Source organism: Homalodisca vitripennis, chromosome 1 (genome assembly GCF_021130785.1).
Source record: "Homalodisca vitripennis isolate AUS2020 chromosome 1, UT_GWSS_2.1, whole genome shotgun sequence".
Classification (NCBI taxonomy): domain Eukaryota; kingdom Metazoa; phylum Arthropoda; class Insecta; order Hemiptera; family Cicadellidae; genus Homalodisca; species Homalodisca vitripennis.
In genome coordinates this window covers 96,851,355-96,871,525 of record NC_060207.1, presented here as the reverse complement: position 1 = coordinate 96,871,525, position 20,171 = coordinate 96,851,355, and the positions used below count along the sequence as shown (strand labels likewise).

The following is a 20,171-nucleotide window of genomic DNA, read 5'->3' as shown; positions in this document are numbered from 1 at the left end:
TGTACGAAGAACATGGCTCCATTGTCTCGTATTTAATACTGGTATATAGAAATGCAATAAGCAAGATAAAAACAAACAGTGTAAGTAAGAATGTAAGAAATATAAAAATATTGTATTTACTGTTGTACAAGATTATGTTGTTTCATAAAAGCCACATTATGTCTTTCCCCGTTTTGTATTTTATAACCATTGTTGAACCGGTATATTGTAGCTTTAATATAAACAATGATATCAAATAAAGCGAAATAACACATAATTCATTCAACTCAATAATATATTATAAGCTAACAGTTACAAGACTTTACTGTTGAATAACAGGTACGTCTTATACACTTTTTAATGGCATAATAAACAGTCCTGAAAATAAGGTCACTAAAGATATTCCTATCTCCAGATGAATAATTGGGCTTTAAGTTTAAAGCACAAACCTTTGGGACACTTAAGTCGGAGAGTGAAGATTATTTTATAATTATTCTTAATAATATACACGCATTTGCACTCTATAATATAGGTATATTAAAGAATATGTCCATCAATCTATGACAAAGAATATCTACTATAACTACAACTATATTTTAAGTCGGTTATTAATAATACTAAGTTCGTAGTAGACTGAGAAAATAATATATATTATATAATGTATATTATTATAGTATATGTATTTACATATATGTATGTATGTATTTTAATAATATAATATAGCCCTATGATGTTTTTTAAGTGGAAGTAGACATGTTTATGCTACATATTATTATGAGGAGGTTCTAAATATATATAAAAAAAAACCTGACTCTTATTTCAGATTTAGCGCGTCAAGAAACAAATTTTGATTCTTAAGAATAATCTTTCACAAACCATAGTTGCCATTACCAAAACATATATAAATACTTGGTTTCAGCAGGCTACTTTAGACCAATAATATTTACTCTCGGCTCTTGTACTCTTCATCTGGGTTAAGTTATTCCCGATGTCGTAGTAGCATTTTAATTTTTGCACTGATCAAAAAAGTACACAGTTAAGTGTAAATTAAATTTCGGTAAAAAAATCTCTCCGGCCTTTGTAATATAATTCCGGTAAAACGTATTTACTGTAAAGGAGAAGCATTTACATTGATAAATCGATCAAGAAAATAATATACAAATACATAAGTTTGAAATGTCTTCTTTAGTGAATGAGAGTTAACTTTCATTCATAATAATATAATTATAGTTTAAGGTATTTCTGGCACCGTACTAGCGGTTTATTGCTCTCCCAATCAAGAAAATAATATACTTATGTAGGGCTGAAAAGTCTAATTCTGTAAAAAAAGCGTTCAATTTGCACGACTACTGTATTCAACTTGCGGTCTAATGTATTCCTAATGCCTTAGTATAATTTATAGTGTTGCACATCCAAGAAAATATACAGACACATTAGTCTAGGTTGCATCCCCGTTTAAGCTCCCTTGGATGGTTGATCTTAATGAGAGTGCTTCTTTGCTCTATTTAACTAATAAGGCAAGTGTATGTCTAATTTTGTATACCTGTGATATCGAGAAGTTGGAGGATTACTGATGGGTGGTTTAGACCTTTTTATATCGAGATTTAATATTCAAGATATGTATAGAAATTTAAAAGAAACTTTAAGGATTATTTAAATTTAAGGATTATTTAACACTTTATTTTTTTGTCAAAAGAACGTTTTCTCTTTGAATTTAAAATTACCAACTGATAAACTGATAATCATACCATATTTCGTTGAACTCATGTTCGATGTTATATAGTTACATATATCAATAGCTTATACAGTCATATACAATGATTATTTAATGTGTATAAATAAAAATAAGTTACATAAAACGTAATATTTAGAGCTCCACAGAAAGTAGTGAAAACTAAACATCAGCTAAATTAATTATAGTTGATTCTTGTACTAACTCCCATAAACTTGTTTTAATTAAGTATTGGACTTTCGGAAATACTTTCTGTAAAGCTGACCGCCTGGATAGAAGTTATTTACAAAAGTAAAATAAAAGTCTGTCTCTAAAACACGAGGGTCCTTAGGGGATATAGCTACTGTCTCGTAAACTGTCCAACCTCCTTATATTAAATTTATCTTATACCTTAGGTTTTTTGTAGTGGCGTGGAAGCAAATATTCACATTACTGTTTGTATGTTCTGAATCGTTTAACTGCAACAAATTGTATTTTAATATTTTACACTTATGTTACTCATTTGTTGATTTCAATAATTACAACTTATCTTAATACCACATACACAGATCTTATTCTTATGCGAACCTTGCGATTTACAAAATGTGTGTTTTAAGTATCCATTTATTGTACCTGTATTTTTAGTTGTAGGAAGTAATTGAACTGTTTACAGTTCATATCCTATAGTTAAAGATATTTAATATATGTCTTAATTAATATATTTGTTTACTGAATTAATTATAATTAAAGTTTCAAGATTTTTAGTATATTTTTAATGATTATTTCCTTTTAATACACATGATTATAACTGAAAAGGGTTGAGCTATACAAAATAAAATCATGAACGAAATCGGATAATTGAGTATTTAAAAGGAAAATTAGCTCAAAATGAAACCCAAGTAAATTACAAATTATTTTGAAAATGTGTTGAGTAAAGATTAAATTGAGGTAAGGTAAGTTTAAGGTATACTAATGTTATATTTTTCTAGCACAAATAAAGGCCTTTATTAGATATTTACAAAAATGTAAATTTTTGCAATCATTCCATTCCCGTTTTACACTGTTTCTGAAGATTGGACATTACTAACTAGCTTATGTCTAAAGATACAGTACTAGATTGGAAGTAGTGCTGCAAGTAATCTTAGTAGGTATTATTAACTGAGCTAATCTAAGTTTCTTTCCGTCTTTTCCAGACAATGACTTCAGCGGCAGAGAAGAAACTGAACCTGGAGCGAGCCAGCAACTTCATGCGGCAGTACCGCGACCCCCAGTCGCGCGAGCTCAAGAAGTTGTCGGCCAACCAATTTATGGAGGTGTGGAGTCATTATGATAAAGATGGTAAGTTGTTTCTTTACAAGTTTCATTTCAATTATTATTCTTTTCATTTACAAACATGCTTGTATAATTAACAATTCCTGAAAATCAAATTAGTTTCAGGTAAGGCTAAGAGCATTGAGTGTAATTACTAATTAATGACTTAGTAGAGAAGTACATTATTTTTCCTTGCCTATCTTTTATGTTAGCTATGTGCTCCTTCCATCCGCCTTACAATGAAAGTGGAAGTCCGAGACAAGCTTCCTTTTTTGGATGTGTGTGCTTTTAAGAGAAAGGGATGTCTTTAAGACTACTGTCTTTCGAAAGAAAACACACACAGGAACATATTTATCATTATTCAAACGTAATATATAAATCGTTAGAAACAATTTTGTTTTACTTCAATTTATATTACATACACATACTTTAAATCTGATATTGAACTATTACTTACTTCAATGTTAATTTATTTTGAACCATGATTCAAGACCAAGCTTTAAAGTTAGCCTAAAGTAAGTATTTCAATACGTATATCTCGTTGAATTTTAATTTTAAAATGAGAATTTCGATATTTTTCTGTACTAAGGACGAGCATCATAACATATCTATCAATTACGATATTGTTTAAAATCATTACTCTGAACATTGTAACTAGTTATGGTGGTGAGCCTATTCCTCCCCGCTCCTTGCATGTTGAATGTTCAGGGTAGTTTCACTGCAGTAGTATCTTGAAATCTAGGTCAAGGTGCCATCCGAAATACGTGATAGTTCCCTCAATGATATGACGTGAGGTTGGATGATTAACGAAGTCACGCTACGTTTGTGTAGAAACAAAGTTTCATATAAAATTAAAACGTTACACATGTAATCTTTCTGAAGATATTTTTCCTCGCGTTACATTTGCATTGTTGTTGAGTAAATTGGTTTTTATAGCTTAGTTTAAATAATAAAAGTTTCGGTCAAGATACCAAAACGCAAAATTTCGCTAAAATTACATTACACTAAAATTACACTAATTAAGAATATGAACTTTCCACTCTAATATTTTTCTTTTACATCTATGAATAAAAATGTCAGTGTTATACGATTGTAGTCGTTTTTTTTAATGTTAAGTATTCTCCTGTTTTCCCATTTCCACCTTGATTACCCTTGTGACCAATGTTAAAATATTCACTAACGCTCAGCTAAATCCCATGGGAGTGATTTCACCATCGTTGAACACAGCGTTGCTCATATAAAATTAAAAATTCATGCAAACTTTAAGTTTATAGGTCAGTTTACAATATATCGTTAAGACACACACACGCAGACATAAATGAAATGTATTCCAGATTCTATATTAATCTAATAATAAGAACTTGTGTTTGAAATCGCCTTATTTGGAAGTAATATTATTGACACTTATTTGTAGTAAAGATTTTCTTCAGTTATCGTAATTGAAAATTTTTACTCTTGCAGTATATCTTAACTTAAATAAGCAGAACATGTCTATCCTGCACCCTTGATATATATATATATATATTGTCTGGAATTTTGTTTAAGTGCTTAGTATCCTATAAGCAGTTGTCCTTCTCTGAAGGCTTAGCTGGAGCTCTTTGAATGCTTCCAAGAACAAAGACACCGAAATCCTTTGTCCTTATCGTCTCGGAAGAGCTCTTCACCACGCTCTCAATTAGGCTCCTTTCACTGGCAGTTGTCCTGATTGTTTTCACAGTCTTTGGTTTTGGACTTAAAATCTTTTATAAGATGTGGAAAATTTAAAAAAATGTTAAGAAAATTGTTTTTTAAGTATTAAATAAATCTTTTGGTCTATGGTTTTATCCTAAATTAAAGACTTAAACAATGACATGCAACCATATTTAAAAATCAGTGAATGGGAAATAAATATGTTACTTGACAACTGATGATTTTAATTTATAAGTTTTATTAAAGTACACGAAAATACAACAATAACGAACAAATAACTAGATTCCTAATAAACGGTTTCCTAATAACAAAATGTAAATTTACTCTACTGTGGGAAAAATTAAATGAAAACACATCTACTATAATATATAGCTGGTAAACGAAAACATTACAATAGCTTTTCGAACCTCACAAGCACTGCTGATTTGATTATAGGTATCATTCTCTCTTCACAGGTTTTGGTGATTACCAATTTAAAATATAAAATACAAGTTCTCAATCTTAGAATTTAAAAATATGAATGAATGTATGAGCTGCAAAAATATTTTACATTGTTCTCCAAAACAAGAAAGAAAGCTGGTCGTAGGTTATACAAAATTGTATCATTGAAAATATATTATTCCTAGTCTATGATTACCAGTGTTTTAGGTAAATGTTGTGTATAAAATCAGCCTATTGCAATTATCGTCCTCGTAGTAACAATTAAGAAACTTTCTAGGTATAACCCCAGCTGAAATACCTTAATCCTTGGACGGAGAAATTCTTGTGGCTACGATTGATGTGGGGACTATAAACACCTACATTCTTAGTAAAAAGAGAATACGAGCTGTTTATAATATTATAGAATCTATATCTAAAAATGTTAAATATAGCTTCTACTTCTTTTCTATCTGTTTTCATACCTTCCATGTACATATATATATATATATATACTTTTCGGCTAATAAATTCACTAATAATATTGTTTTGTTTGTCGCATTCATTTATGACGTTTTAGATCAGTGACACCTAAAAACAAAAGTAATAAGTTATTCGAGGGATGTTTTTCTTAAAATATATTACATAATTTCAAAATTCACATAAAATTCCAAATAATCTTTTAGACCAGCTCATGAGAATGTTTGAATAGTTCATTTATATAGCTGAAATTTTAATCAACACTAAACAAAACTATCTTGGACTAACTTATAAAATTAAAAAATAATTTATCAATATATCTAATTATTTAATTATATATAATGTTCAATACAAAATATTAAATTATTTAAATACTTTGTGTAGCTGTAAGTCTGTTTAATTAGTACGAGATTATATTTATGTTTGTTACTTTTTTAAAAATATCTTTATACTTCCCTATAATTTCTTGAAAAAGCCAAGTAAGCCGAAAAATTTAGAATATCATATCCATATATTATAATATGGCATTATTGAAGATATAATAACCCGCTTGGAATTTTCATGAAACCTTCAACAAAAGATCACCAAAAACTGGCGAATTGAGTGCTGAAACTGTCTGAAACTTGGAACAAAAATTTACCTTACAAGTATCTTGACTAAGTTTATTGTCCAGCTTGGTATGCCATTTCATTCCAAATACGTCAGACAAAAAATTAAAATATTTGGGATAATGATATCATTTCCCAAACAATTTTTTATAAAAATTATTTAATGTTGTAACTTATATAATAAATAATTAATGTTTTAGTAGCCACAAAATCTACCTCCTCCGACTAAACCGGAAGAGGTTGTCAATTTTCTATTTCATATTGACAAAAGTTTTGTAAACGTCTCAATTCCAACAACAATGTGGAATATAATATTGAATCATCTATACTACTGGAATGGTATCTTAATTCAATAAAACTGTTTATTTTTGCCCCCTCTCCCACCATTCCAATTTATGGATGGTCGAAGCAGACCGTCAAGCCGATTAAACACTACAATGGGCAGAAGCCAATAATGTACTATACGGCATCCCTGGATATGCTGGATAGTCCTCCATCTGCGTTGTATTCATTCATTGATTCGCATATCATTCCAATAAGCTGTATAAAGTAATTTGAGTAACAAGGACCATTTTCTTGGTCCTTATGACAAGGTGATCGGTTAAGTATCATAGTGTTGTGTGTATCATAACATCCCTATAATCACCATTTGTGTGCCGTTTGTTTGTAATAGTATGCATAAAATATATTTTAACTAAATATCTTTTACTTTATTTCCTATTTAACATGTGTATTCTTTAATTAGCATTATCATACATACAAAAAACTAATGTGCTTTCATAGGATACACATATTATTTTTAAGAAAACACATCCTGAGAATATGAAACTATACTAATCGGCATTATTGCAACTGCAAATCTTGTGTTATACGTACTTTTTAAATGATGGCAAAGCAAATTAATAGCAACATGAAATGGATTTACGCAAATTAAAAACCACTTTAAACCTTAGACTTTTCAACATTTCATAAAAATAAAAGTCAAATGTTTTGATTTTATTTGTATACAACATTAAGTCTATGTGACTTATATACCATTCTATTATTTGATTCAAACTAATGAGAGATAACTTGCAGAATCAGAAATGCCTCCAATAACTTTCTTGCCTGTAGGAAACTATAATAGTTTATGTACTTGAATAATTTGTAAATTGAAAAATTGAGTTTTATACAAAACCTTTAAAATCCAATGACGGGATAAGACGTACTGAGCACCTCTAATTCTAAAACAGTATGTTTAAAAGAGACGTTTACAAAAGTAATAATACTTAAATGAATACAAAGTACTGTATATGAATTTTTTTAATATTTCTAGTTGTAATAATTTCAGTGAAATTCTACAAAGCAAACAAACTTATGTTCAAAAACATATTTTGGAATCTTATCTGTAAGAAAGCACATAAGTCAAAATATCAATACAGAATTGTTCTTTACTTAGAAATCAGCGTTATTGTAGTGTTATAAATTATTAAATATGTACTGATCTTATTACCACAAAATATTAACACACTTTGTAACAAACGTGAACACAAATTCAACCATTACAAATTGTGTACATATGCGTAAAATAATTACTTAGAATATCCACTACGTTCAAAAACCTAAAATAATATCACCTTATGTTATAATGTGTTTTAATCAATACTTGACACTTTGAAGCTATTGAAGTACAAAATGAAGGGAATTACGATTATTTTAGTACCAATATCCTACCTCTAATAAAGGCGGTGACATTTGCCTGTTTGACGACATCGTTAGCCCGTTGTTGGAAGATGTGACATTATGCCCTTCTCACAGCCATTATCTACTGAGGTTATGGAAACAAACTCTCGGAATGTATTTCAACAACAAAATTTCTTATAACACCACAATTTGTTTTAAATTTAGAGAACATATAGATATTGTTTATGTAACAACTGAGTTTTCATTCCACCACTGGACTGTTAACACCGGTCTAATTTGTTATATGACATAACTTTCGTTATATTAGATCATATAAAAAATTTTACATCTGGGTGAAATAGACATTAACAACGGGAAAGAAAGAAGGCGTTAGTTTATGTTATTTCAAATTAATATAAGTGATTAAGAACCCGACAGGGCCTTGTTGCAATAGTGTCGTCCATCTGTCTGTCAGGCTGTGCAATGACTCATGAGAGAAAGGGATTAGAGACTTAAACTTGTAATATAGAACTCTAATTTCTCCACGAAAGAGTTCTGTTAGTTTTATGGTTAAATAGTAAAAGGGTAGTCTGTCCGACTGTCTATCCGTCTGTAACCTCTTCCGTTATGTTCTGTCAGGTCCCTCAATACTCCGATCTATTGGTTTATTTATATTAGGATATATGAAAAAGATATTTAAAACTCTTAAATAATAAAATTTTTTAAAGTAATCTTCAAATTATGAATTAAAATTATTTTTCCTAAGGAATTTTCAAACACTCAAAGCATTTGTTGGAGTTATGTTCATTGAAGGTATTCTTACAATAGAAAATATTCTTTCTTTTGTGTAATTCACTAAATATGTAGTTGTTAAATTAACTATACCCATTGTGTTCTTAATAGTAATTTAAAATGTTTAGAGGGTATATATTGAAGGTAAGGTTTAAATTCAACAGAGGCTTACAGATCAACCTAGCTAGTAAGAACAGAGATAATCGCTCTGTTTAAGTCTGCCTCAGGCCACAAGAGCTCGAGTAAGGCTTAGGTCACAATACTCCACTTTGAAGTGAGCTTTTTATCTTTTCATTTTTATGTTTCTTGTTCCCTCCGTTGAGCGTTAAGGTTTTGCTTCATTATATATATATATATATATATCTTATATATATAAAAATCTTGAGTCACGATGTATGTTGCCAATAAACTCCAAAACGACTGAACCAATTTCAATCAAATTTCACATGTATCCGTAATTTAGTCTAACTTAGAAGATAGGATAGTTATTATCTGAATTATTCGCTTATGTCGTGAATATAAACGAATAAAATGAAGAAAAGTTTTCAAAGCGCCTGCACATTATAACCTGCAATTACGAGATAGATACGTATATTAAACAGTGAAACACTATTTGAAGGCGCTAAGTTATGATGTATAATTGTCTAAACTAAATTTTTGGTTGAACTTAAAGGTTGAGTGGTAGACCACTTTGTAATAAAAATACATTATGCATGTACAATACATTTTTGACATATTTTCTTGATCGTGACATCAAGGTAAAATCTACATCGGGGTTGGAAATATGATTTACTTCAACCAGAAATATATATATATATATATATATATATATATATTTATATATATATATTATGTATCAAATAATTATAATTTTTTTTAACAAAGAAATCTTAATGTATAAATCATTCGGGACAAAAAGCATGAAATCATCCAATTTAGACGGCAGGAGCCTTTTTTAATTGTAAAATATACTTTTCTACCGCATAGTTAAAGATAAAACAATTGTAAAAAATTAACTGTAATCTATAATTTGCAACATAATATAATAATAATAATAATAATTCTTTATTGATGCTACAAAACAGATATAAATCCAATAACATTGCAGCATGTAATATATATTATACATATATTATATTATATGTAATATATATTATATAAAAATCTACTGATGCCTGCCTGTTTGTTTGTGTGTATGTTACTCAATCACGTAAAGACTACTAGACAAATTGTACTGAAATTCTACATTCTTAGGGTCGCATGTTAACAGGTCTATTCCTATTTCTAAAATCTCTCTGGGCATCTCCCCACTGGTCTGTAACGTTGTGAAAATCCCTTAATTAGTGCATTTCAGTGCACATATGTTATTCATTACAAAAGTCTGTTAAATGTATTGTTTAAGCATTGTTAAATTACAACTGTTCTGTTTAAGCATTGTTTTATGACAGCACAGCGGTACATTAAAGATTTTTATTAAAAATTTTAATTGTTTTATTTTAATAGTCTGAAAAGTATAGTAAGATTGATAGTAAAAACACGTCTTAATACAATCCTTTTTTGTTAATTTTTGTTGAACGGAAAGTTTATTTGAATAAGAAAATAAGTTTCAGGAAAAATATACTTTTAACTGTACGATTTAACAAATAATAAGTATGCAGTGCTTGGTCAGTATTGTAATGCAGATGTCAAAATCTAACTTTAACTATAAAATTAAAAAACTTTTACAAATTCCATCTTAGTTGTATTATGACAGTAATAGGCTTCTCAAACCCGTCTATGTATACATTGATCGGAGAAACAAGATAAAATCAACTATAGCACAAAAACGCACTAAGACTGGATATACACTTTTTGATATATTTTCTTGATTGTGGCAAAAGGGAAACTCAACAGTGGATATAACTCACTCGAATCAGAAGTGCTCATACACGTGCAAAGCCTAAAGTAATAGTCATTAGCAATTTTCCTTAGCATCTTTTAAGGTGTGACATAACAAGTACCTAAATTATCCTTACCTACATTTCTAAACTAAATATAGCCACATCACATAGTGCGTTAACTCAAGCAGTAAGCACTTTTATTTAAGGATTCATCCACACTAGCCTAGAATAGTTAAATTATCACTGTAATAACCGAAGCTATTCCATAAAATATCATGGAGTATAGAAGAGAAATTTAAGTTAATTCACGTGTGCTTACAAAAACTGTTGCACTCTCGTCTTCAGGGTTCCAAAAGACTTTTCTTTAAACTTAAATCTAAAATGGATTATGAGATTCAAATATCTTTCAGTGCTTATCACTTATCTCTAGAGTGGTTAGAAAGTCATTTGAAAATAATTAACCCATTGAGGTTTTGTTTTTCAATACAACATTGGGTGCGAGCCCAAGGGTAAATGCTAGGGGTCGATCAAATAAATACATCTGTTAATATATGACTTTCAAAAACACCAGAACATCGGTGTTTTTGATAAAGTTATTGAGATGAAGAAAGTTGTTCAATTGAATAATATTGGTAATATAGATGTCTAAAGCCAAATGTCATGGGTCAACTCAATGACTTACCTGAAATTAACCAGTGATTATTCAAAAGAGATATAATGTAGATCTAAATGTGGAGCCTAACAAAGTGTTATAGTAATATTAAATTTCAATTATACATAAACTATCCGTAGCTTTGAAAGGTTAAATGCAGAAAGGTTTTAGAGTTGTTTTAATAATATATTATATATATAGAATATATAAACTGTTTACAGCATCTCAGACCAATATGTTTTATGGTAAACACTTGAGAACGCCCGGGAGAAGATTGCTTATCGAATTGTCTGCATACTATGTCATAATAAGAAATTGTTTACGTTACCCGAACCAATATATTTAAGGGATATTCACAAGGGAACTGGCACGCGTTATCAATATAGGAGATGGAAGCATCTCAAAATCATGGATCACAAAAGCTGGCTTAAGTTTATATCATTTACATTTACAGATATAATATAAAGTTTAAAATGCCTGGGTTATGTGGCAACAACAGGTCACAACACGTCTTCATTCATTCATCTACTAACCACCTACGACTGACCAGAGGGCACTAGTCAATGGTAATCGTCACGGCAGACAAAAACAAGATGGCGGAAATAAAAAGGAAGGGGGACAGGAATGGGCCCTTTCGTTATTATTGGTTTATGCGAGATGAACTTCTTAAAACCATATTGTGACTCCGCATTGGTTTATTGCAAATATGTGATCCGTTTGATACTTTTTCTCTTTAGTTCATTTTTTAGTATTGGCAACGAAAGCGGCCTATTCCTGTCCCCCTTCCTTTGTATTTCCATCATCTTGTTTTTGTCTGCCGTGACGATTACCATTGGCTAGTGCCCTCTGGTCAGACGTAGGTGGTTAGTAGACGAATGAAGGCGTATTGTGACCTGTATTCCGTAGCTCAGTTTTAATGATTAGTGTTTTGTATAGTTTTTTATTAAGTGCATGTTTATAGAGTTAGTGAAGTTGACAAACAACATGGTTGTTGTGATTCCTGACTTTGGTAAGATTTGTTTATTTTAACCTAGTTTATGTAATTATGTATTAGGTTAGTTCTTTACCTGAAGAAGAGATCATATCGCAGATCTCGAAACGTAGTGTTACTGGTTTCTTGTTTCACTGAACGATGGCAAATGTCCGGAAAAATCCTGTTTCCTTCACAATCCTTCTATCGTCAAAAATAACCTTCAAACAAAGATCTATTATTAATATCGTTAATCTACATACATCCTGTGAATGTAGATATTATGTATGAAATAAGAGGTAAAGTAGTACTACCGTGTACTATTAACTTTATTTATAAATAAACCATGAAAACAATAATATAGTGTCCACTTTCTTACATTTCTAAGATTAACTTTAGTCGGTACTTTTTGATTATTCTTGTTAAAGGGTTTATTAGGAATGCCCTTGTAATTTATGTTTTTTCACATCTCACAGGGATACTGAACATTTCTTTATGAAATGAGTAAGGTTAAGTGTATATATGATTTCCATTTACATATATATTATTGAACAATAATCTCACACACTGCACGACCACGGCTGTAGATGACTCGGTGTCCATCTAACGTGGTGCACCACATCTAACGGGGGTGAAAGGCGTTTTCAAGATACACAAGTAACCCCTATTCTTGTTACTTGTGTAATTACACATCACAATGATGCGCGAAACGAGCGATAGGCTCACCACACACCGAGCGAAAGAGATAGATCACGTCCACGGCTTACATTTTGAGCGACTGGTAAACACTGGAGCCATATAGCGTACAGGGGATGCTATGCTATTCTGGCTATGTCACGTGACCTCAGTTGATGTCATATTGAATGTCTCAATTAATGAGGAGCAATCACTTGAATCCTCGAATTGGTCCATAGTGATTATTTTGTAAAACAAATTATAGTAAACAATGAAATTAGTATATTGTGCTAATAAACCATAGCAATTATTATTGTACTAATATATAAACTTGTACTTTTCTTATTAAATTAATAACATATATAATAATAAGATGAAATTTACATCATATAACAATATTAATTATTGACTTATGACACGACAACGAGGACTCAATTTTACGATAAATATATGTACGAATGTATACATAAAACTGTAAACATTGTATAACTATAACAATTATAATCGGTATACAGTAACGTTATCAACGGCACCACAATACAATACCAAGTAACCCTAAATTATGACAAATTTAAATACTATAAGAAACAAATAAGCTAGTACATATATTAAAGGTAGAACACGAACATTAGTATCAAATACTGCAACAGCTAACAATACATATGCAATAACAACTGTAAATATTAAGCTAAAAATAATAAATAAATAAATATATATATTCTTATTTTTAGCTTATTTATATATATATATATATATATCCGTAAAAAATAACAACATTAATGGATAAGAATAGCAATAACTATAACAATATACCAAACAAAACAATAGAATATAGGAATAATGAACAGTACTACTACTAAACGGTATTGAACAGTACTAAACGGAACAATAGCAACAAGTAACCGGCGAAAAAGATGTGCATATGTTTGTGTGTATATGCGTGTGTGTGAATTTATGTGGGATAGTTTGTGGTACTTCACAGTCAGACCTCCATCATGGATAAAACCTCGATTGATCTCCTCAAAGCACTCCAGTTATCCTTGAAAAATTACACACTGCCTTAGACTGTTTCCAATACGAGGAAGTCTCGCTAAATGGCTGTGGTAATCATAACCAGTGGTCCTTTGCGAGATCACGTTCTAGCCGAAATCAACGTCAGACTAGAGCTATGTCTGCCACATTGCATCTCAAGCGCAATTAATGGAGTTTCAGCTCGAACATGATAACACCAGTAGAGACCTCTCGAAACCGAAATATAATATAGTAATATATTTAAAGAAGCATAGCCATTATACGTAACTCTCCACTAATTCCACTTTATCAATACTTAATTCTCAGGTTAAAAGAGGTCGTAGGAATCAGAGAATTTAAGAAGAACTAAATATAAACATACCATCTCAAATCATTTCCCAGATCCACGAAACAGCAGGTTAGATTATCCAATTGAAAACTCTGCTTTCATTTACGCTTCTATATTTGTTCCTTAACATTTTTTTCGTAAAACACAGAGTTTTTGTTTAGTATTAGGTTATGCAAAATGTTGAGCACATTGAGCATTTGTATACAGCATTGTCCGCTTTTACTAAATGTTACTCTTCTTTCACGTTTCACGGAAATGTAAAGGAATTAGGCTATAAAAAAACAAAATGAAACACTAGTATAAGGAGTGATATTATGTTATTATAACTCAGTATGCAAATTAATAACTTATATATAATGGGCACTGCATACGAGTATGTAAGGTTCCAATGTTCATCAATGTTCATCCATTTCAAACAAAATTAATGTAGTTTACATAATACATGGTGGATTTAAGTGGACAGACGCATTGCGATGTAGTATACCATTGATAATTTATGTAATGTAGTTACGCTGCATTAACTAATTATGTATGGGATTAATATCGACACTATACGGTTAATATAATGTTTATTACAACTCATTATTTGCTTGTTTGAACATATTTAACGTAATAAATATATGATTATTAATAACATAAGGAATATCTCAGTAATTATTTTACATTTCAGATTGAAATAGCTAAAAAAGGAGTTCTGAAGGACTTATTTAATTACTTTGAACTGGCCTAGGGATCTGATGAATATTCAATCCTTTTCCTGCATCCGCCTCATTGTGATTCATGTGGCAAAGAGTTTGGATTGTCCAATTTACAACTCTGTTTTAATTTACGCTTTATCTTTTTTTTCCAAATGTCAGTTGCTCTCACTGCGGAACTAGAGTTGTTGTTCGGTATTAGATAACGCCACACTATGCAGTAAGCTCGTTAAAACCATTGTACTCAGTTTTTTAAAATTTTACATAATGTAACATTTTTGTTAAGGTCATACCATTAAATACCATTCAAAGTTTGCAAACTTATGTTTTTAAAGATTCTTCGCACAGAGAAGTCCTTTCACCGAATTGGGTTTTAGACTGAATAGAAGTTTTCAGAAAGGATAATTGGATATTTGAAAACTAATTGAGTATGCGTCTATTTACTGTTTTTAGCTTTTATTGCTGTGTTAGATTTGTTTTCAATGACTTACGCAGGAGTACTGAATATCCATAGAAAATATTGCTCTGAAGACACAAGGTGTATCCATTAAATCAGGTACCCGGTAATTAATTGTGTTGATTTCATCACAAACACTTTAAAAAAATAGTTTAGTTATTTTTATAACGAATGTATTGGTTTTAAGGTATAACTGTACTATATTTGTATAATTAATTTTTCTCCGTTTTGGAGAAATCACAATTTTTTAGTAAATAACAGAATTAATAACTCGACCTTTCGAAAACTGTCATCTGCTCTCTTCCACAGTTGTCCGGGTTGACCTGTTTCCTAGTGACGGTGTGTCTCCGATACGTTGCAGTGTAAATTTTGGTGAATTGTTGGGTTTCATATGTGTTTGTTCCATCCTTAGTAACAAACAGTTCCTGACCACGGTATCATCCTCCTTCTAGTCATCAATCTAATCCAGTAGTTAGCACAAGATACATAAAATACTGTAGACCTAGAACTATACTATATTAACTCTTTTTGTTAACAAGGGATTTGATTGTCCATGTGAATACTCTTTTTTAGGTTAATATGTATTAATTATAAAAAAATATTAAAACTAGAATACATAGTGTCTCATAACCCTCTGCTAATATTTTGAAATATTATTCAAAGATAAAAAAATTTTATAACATAAATTACGTAAACTCTATAATTACCAGAATAACCGTAATATTGTCTCTCATATTTCTTTTATTTCAAAACGGTTTGTTTTAAATAAGTTTAAATACGGTATATAGCTGTATAACCTATTGGCCTAATTATAAAAAAACTTAAATTTCTATAATCTTTATTTTTAAATTACCCGCATTTTTCACACTTTATCGTATATATCTAAAAAATAATACATTATAAAAAACAGTTCATACATTTTAGTTAGACAATTTAATTAAAAATCCAACGATAAAAAGTCTTGGAAAATTGGTTGGTAAATAAGGGAGATAATACACTTTAAAAAAACCAAGTATCAAACAAACACTGTTATTATGTGACAGCACTGTTTGTGAGCCACAAAGATTTGCTGTTTTGTTTTAAGCTTGTTGATACAAAAAAAGGAGGAGCCAGAAATTCAAATAATAAACTCTCCTTTCCATCACATGAGAAAAGAAAGCCGTCTTCCCTGGAGGTCGACCCAACTACAACAAAAAAGAGCAGTGCTCACCACTCCGCGATCCGATGAATACTGTTCATCGTAAATAAGGTAACTAACGTCAATGCATTTAACACACCGTAGTAAACACACACACACACACATACACTCCTGCTTAAACTGTATAAAATATGGATCATTATTAATTATATAGAGATCATTTTATTAATACTCTGTTGCATGATATTTTGGAAAATTATTTATAATGTCTTCCAATATTTTGTGTACCATGATGGTGCACGATCGATAGTCACTTAGTTAAGGCGGTAATTGTTGTATTTGTATTTATTTTTCTTCCTATAAAACATGATTTGAAAAATAAATCGTACATAATAAAGACTAATAATAGGCCTTTTAACTTAAAATGCTCTTCATAACATATTCATAACATTTTCAGAGAACAAACATAAACGCTATTGTGACGTTTATTTCTGTTTAATAAACAGTATTCGAGAAATATACATTATTTAAATTGATTGATAAATATTTGAAAACTGTTTGTTGCCAAGCTAACATTGTACATCAACATAGAGCCATGTCATGCGCCATCAAGGGGCAAAGTTTAGTTATCAGTATTTTGGAAGAGGAATATAAAATGCAACACTTGTCTAAAGAAATTCTTTTATTTTGACAAATATTCGCCGGTTTATCTTTAAAGTATTATTTCGGTTCAAATGACGAAAAGGAGAAAGTGATATTTTCTCCGTTGGTTTTATTGTGGGGTTTAATTTTAATTAGTCTACAGATAATAATGACGGCGATTGGGCTGTACACGGACTACAACAATAAACTTTATGGGCAGCCTGTACGGATGTTTACCAGTACTTCAAGCTTAGTAGTAGTGCTCGACTTTGCTTCTCTTAATGTGATGTCGATTGCTATATTCTTCAGCTGTGCCAGGAAACACCAGAGGTTCAACAGAATATTTAACACTCTAGACAAGATTGACCGACAACTTCAAATGAACTTACCGGAAGTGAAGGTAAAAGCGAAAGTATTATTAATTTTCATCGTCACTATAACACTAATTATATGCAGTGGTGTATTGGATTACAAACGATCTTTCGATTTATATCATAACAATCACATTAAGTCACTTTGCTACATTCCCGCACTTTCTATGTATTTTACTCAAGCATCTATGTTCCTCCACTTTACTCAAGTCACTCAAAGTATTGCTGCGAGATTTTGTGCATTCAATATCAGGGTCAAACGGGAAGTGATCAGAAACAGGCAAGATTTGACAATGAATATGCAGTGTCTCAAGAGAGTCAATGTCCCTCAAAGTGACAGAATACCCTCATGTATCCGCGAGGTCGAATCCCTCATTAGAGCCTTCTGGCTGCTCTGTGACGCGGTGTACCATACCAACGCACTATACGGAGATCAGCTGTTGGCTGCTTGTTTCAGCTCGCTTGTTCATATCACGATGGGTCTCTTTTATATATAATTTATTGTAATATATGGAGACACATTCGACATCATTGTAAGCGGACTTAGTGTTATCATCATCATGGCTCACCTGGTTCTGTTCGTTCTTCCCAGCACGCTGGCAGTTGAACTATCAGAAGAGACGTCTCCAATGATATGCAAGTTGATCAACATGGATTTGGACCCAGCATTAAAGAAATGCCTTGAAGAGTTTTTGTTGCAGTTAGACAATCACAAACCAAGATTTTCTGTACTTGGATTATTTCATGTAAACAACTATGATGAGATTGGCAGGTGCAGTGACTACCTATTTGGTCGTTCTGACCCAGTTTCAATTACACAATTTCCAATTGGAATTATGAACATAGAAAAAGCTATTTTATATATATGACTTTTAAATACTGGTGGTAATCCAAGGCCTTTTTGATGTTATTCGTGAGAACATTACACAGTATTTAACTGTTAGTGCAATGTTTGTAGATAATGCTATTGTTGTTATCCATGAAAGCTAAGCCCAGTAAGTATTAATGAATTACCTATTATAGCCCACACATTTGTCTCGGTTAGCTTTGCATTATCCTGCTGTGGAAAGTTTGGTTTGTAAAGTGATTTGTTTGCCTCACACTCACGTACACAGCCATCATTCAATCTGCTGCACTACTGCCTTCCGCTTGCGGGAAACAAATAAAACTCCTTAAATCACATTTGACGGGAGTACCAATAAAGGTGGCAATGCTTACGTAACAGCAGCTCATCGCTAACTAGCTACTTGAACTCGGCAGTTGTAAATGTTGTAGTGGGGAATATGCGCGATTGACTACTGCCCACACCGCGAACCTACTACGTGTCACCGTCATAGCGTGAGAGCGGAGGTTGACAAAAACTGGCCCTTGTATGTTATATGTATTATTTGCTCACTTTCTAAAACCCCTATAGATAGATTGCGATCGTAGTACGGAAACATAAAAAACCGTTAAAAATGAGTAGAAGAATAGAGGATCTTTAAACTACACCGTCGCGTCGTAGATAGTTCATAGTGTTATGTCTGAAATCCGGGCATGAAACAGATCACGTCCTCACACTCTCTGCTTCCTCTCCCGTGATTATGAATTGACCATCGGGTTGCCAAAACCATCATGAACCTACTCTAATTGAACTACACTACCTCGCCACTCACCTATCCAGCTATCTCTCTCTCATTCTGTCTCTAACCTAACAAAATATTTTTTCACGCCACTCCAGAAATATATTATTTACAATTGACTAGCAAAGAATAACAAAACATCTTGCAATTATCCTTGTCTCAATCTTCTTTTACTCGTCACAATAGTTATGTTTCCTAAATGTATTGTTAAAACTATTCAAAAACCTCAGTGTACTTGTTTCATAAGGTATTAAATTATATTATATAAAAAGTATTGCACCAACTCAATTAAAATCATTATATTGATTTTAAAAACTTGATATATCTAAAATGTATGCAAAATATTCCGGCAAATCGTAAATTTTGAGTTGCAGCGAAGAATGTCAATGAACGAGCAAGGGCCAACTCGTATATATAACAGAGTAGCGATCCTGTTCGACCCAAGCCACTGAACCACATTTCCCTTTGTCCACATTACGCAGTGGCCTGTAAAATTCTGCCTAAACTTTGTAAGTCTTTTCACGCTATCAGTACTGGATCAATGTTTTATAGGTAATATATTGATACAATTATTGGAATGTTATAATTTTTTTTCATCAGTCCTTTTTCATAATCAGTAAGTTTAGTACTACAATGGTTGTATGTAAACTGTTTTCAAAAGTTTGAAACCTAATTAAGAATTATCTAATGAATGACGTGTAACTACTACATTATTCCGTTCTAGATAAGCTACTGAGTTCAGTGATCATGAAAAGCCGTACTGATTAATAGGTGTCCGACGTTCTTAGTATTTGCAGTGGTTACTTGTGTATATAACCTCACGGATACAGGGAAAAAGTTCTTTCATAAGAGATAATGTTTCATTTATGTCCAAAGGAGAATGACTTCTATAGTACCCAAGAGGCTGTTTTGGCCTTAACGATGCTGTTTGTTGGGATAGAACCTTCCAGGACTCCTTTGTAACGACCAAAGACTTGAGTGAGAGATTTGCAGTTTCTTTTATGTGGCTGTTCATTCCAGTAGCTTGGAAAAATTCGAATCGTATTTTAGAGATAAAAAG

At 31.3% G+C, this 20,171-nt stretch overlaps 1 protein-coding gene across 3 annotated transcripts in view; it reads left to right on the top strand.

Moving 5' to 3' along the window:
• LOC124367318 (calbindin-32) overlaps window positions 1–20,171 on the top strand; it is a 167,556-nt gene that overhangs the window by 99,385 nt on the left and 48,000 nt on the right. For all 3 annotated transcript variants that reach the window (XM_046824066.1, XM_046824050.1, XM_046824058.1), the window contains one exon: window positions 2,884–3,028. In XM_046824066.1, the coding sequence (XP_046680022.1) occupies window positions 2,887–3,028 (142 nt within the window). In that variant the 5' untranslated portion in view covers window positions 2,884–2,886. The remainder of the gene's footprint in view (window positions 1–2,883; window positions 3,029–20,171) is intronic.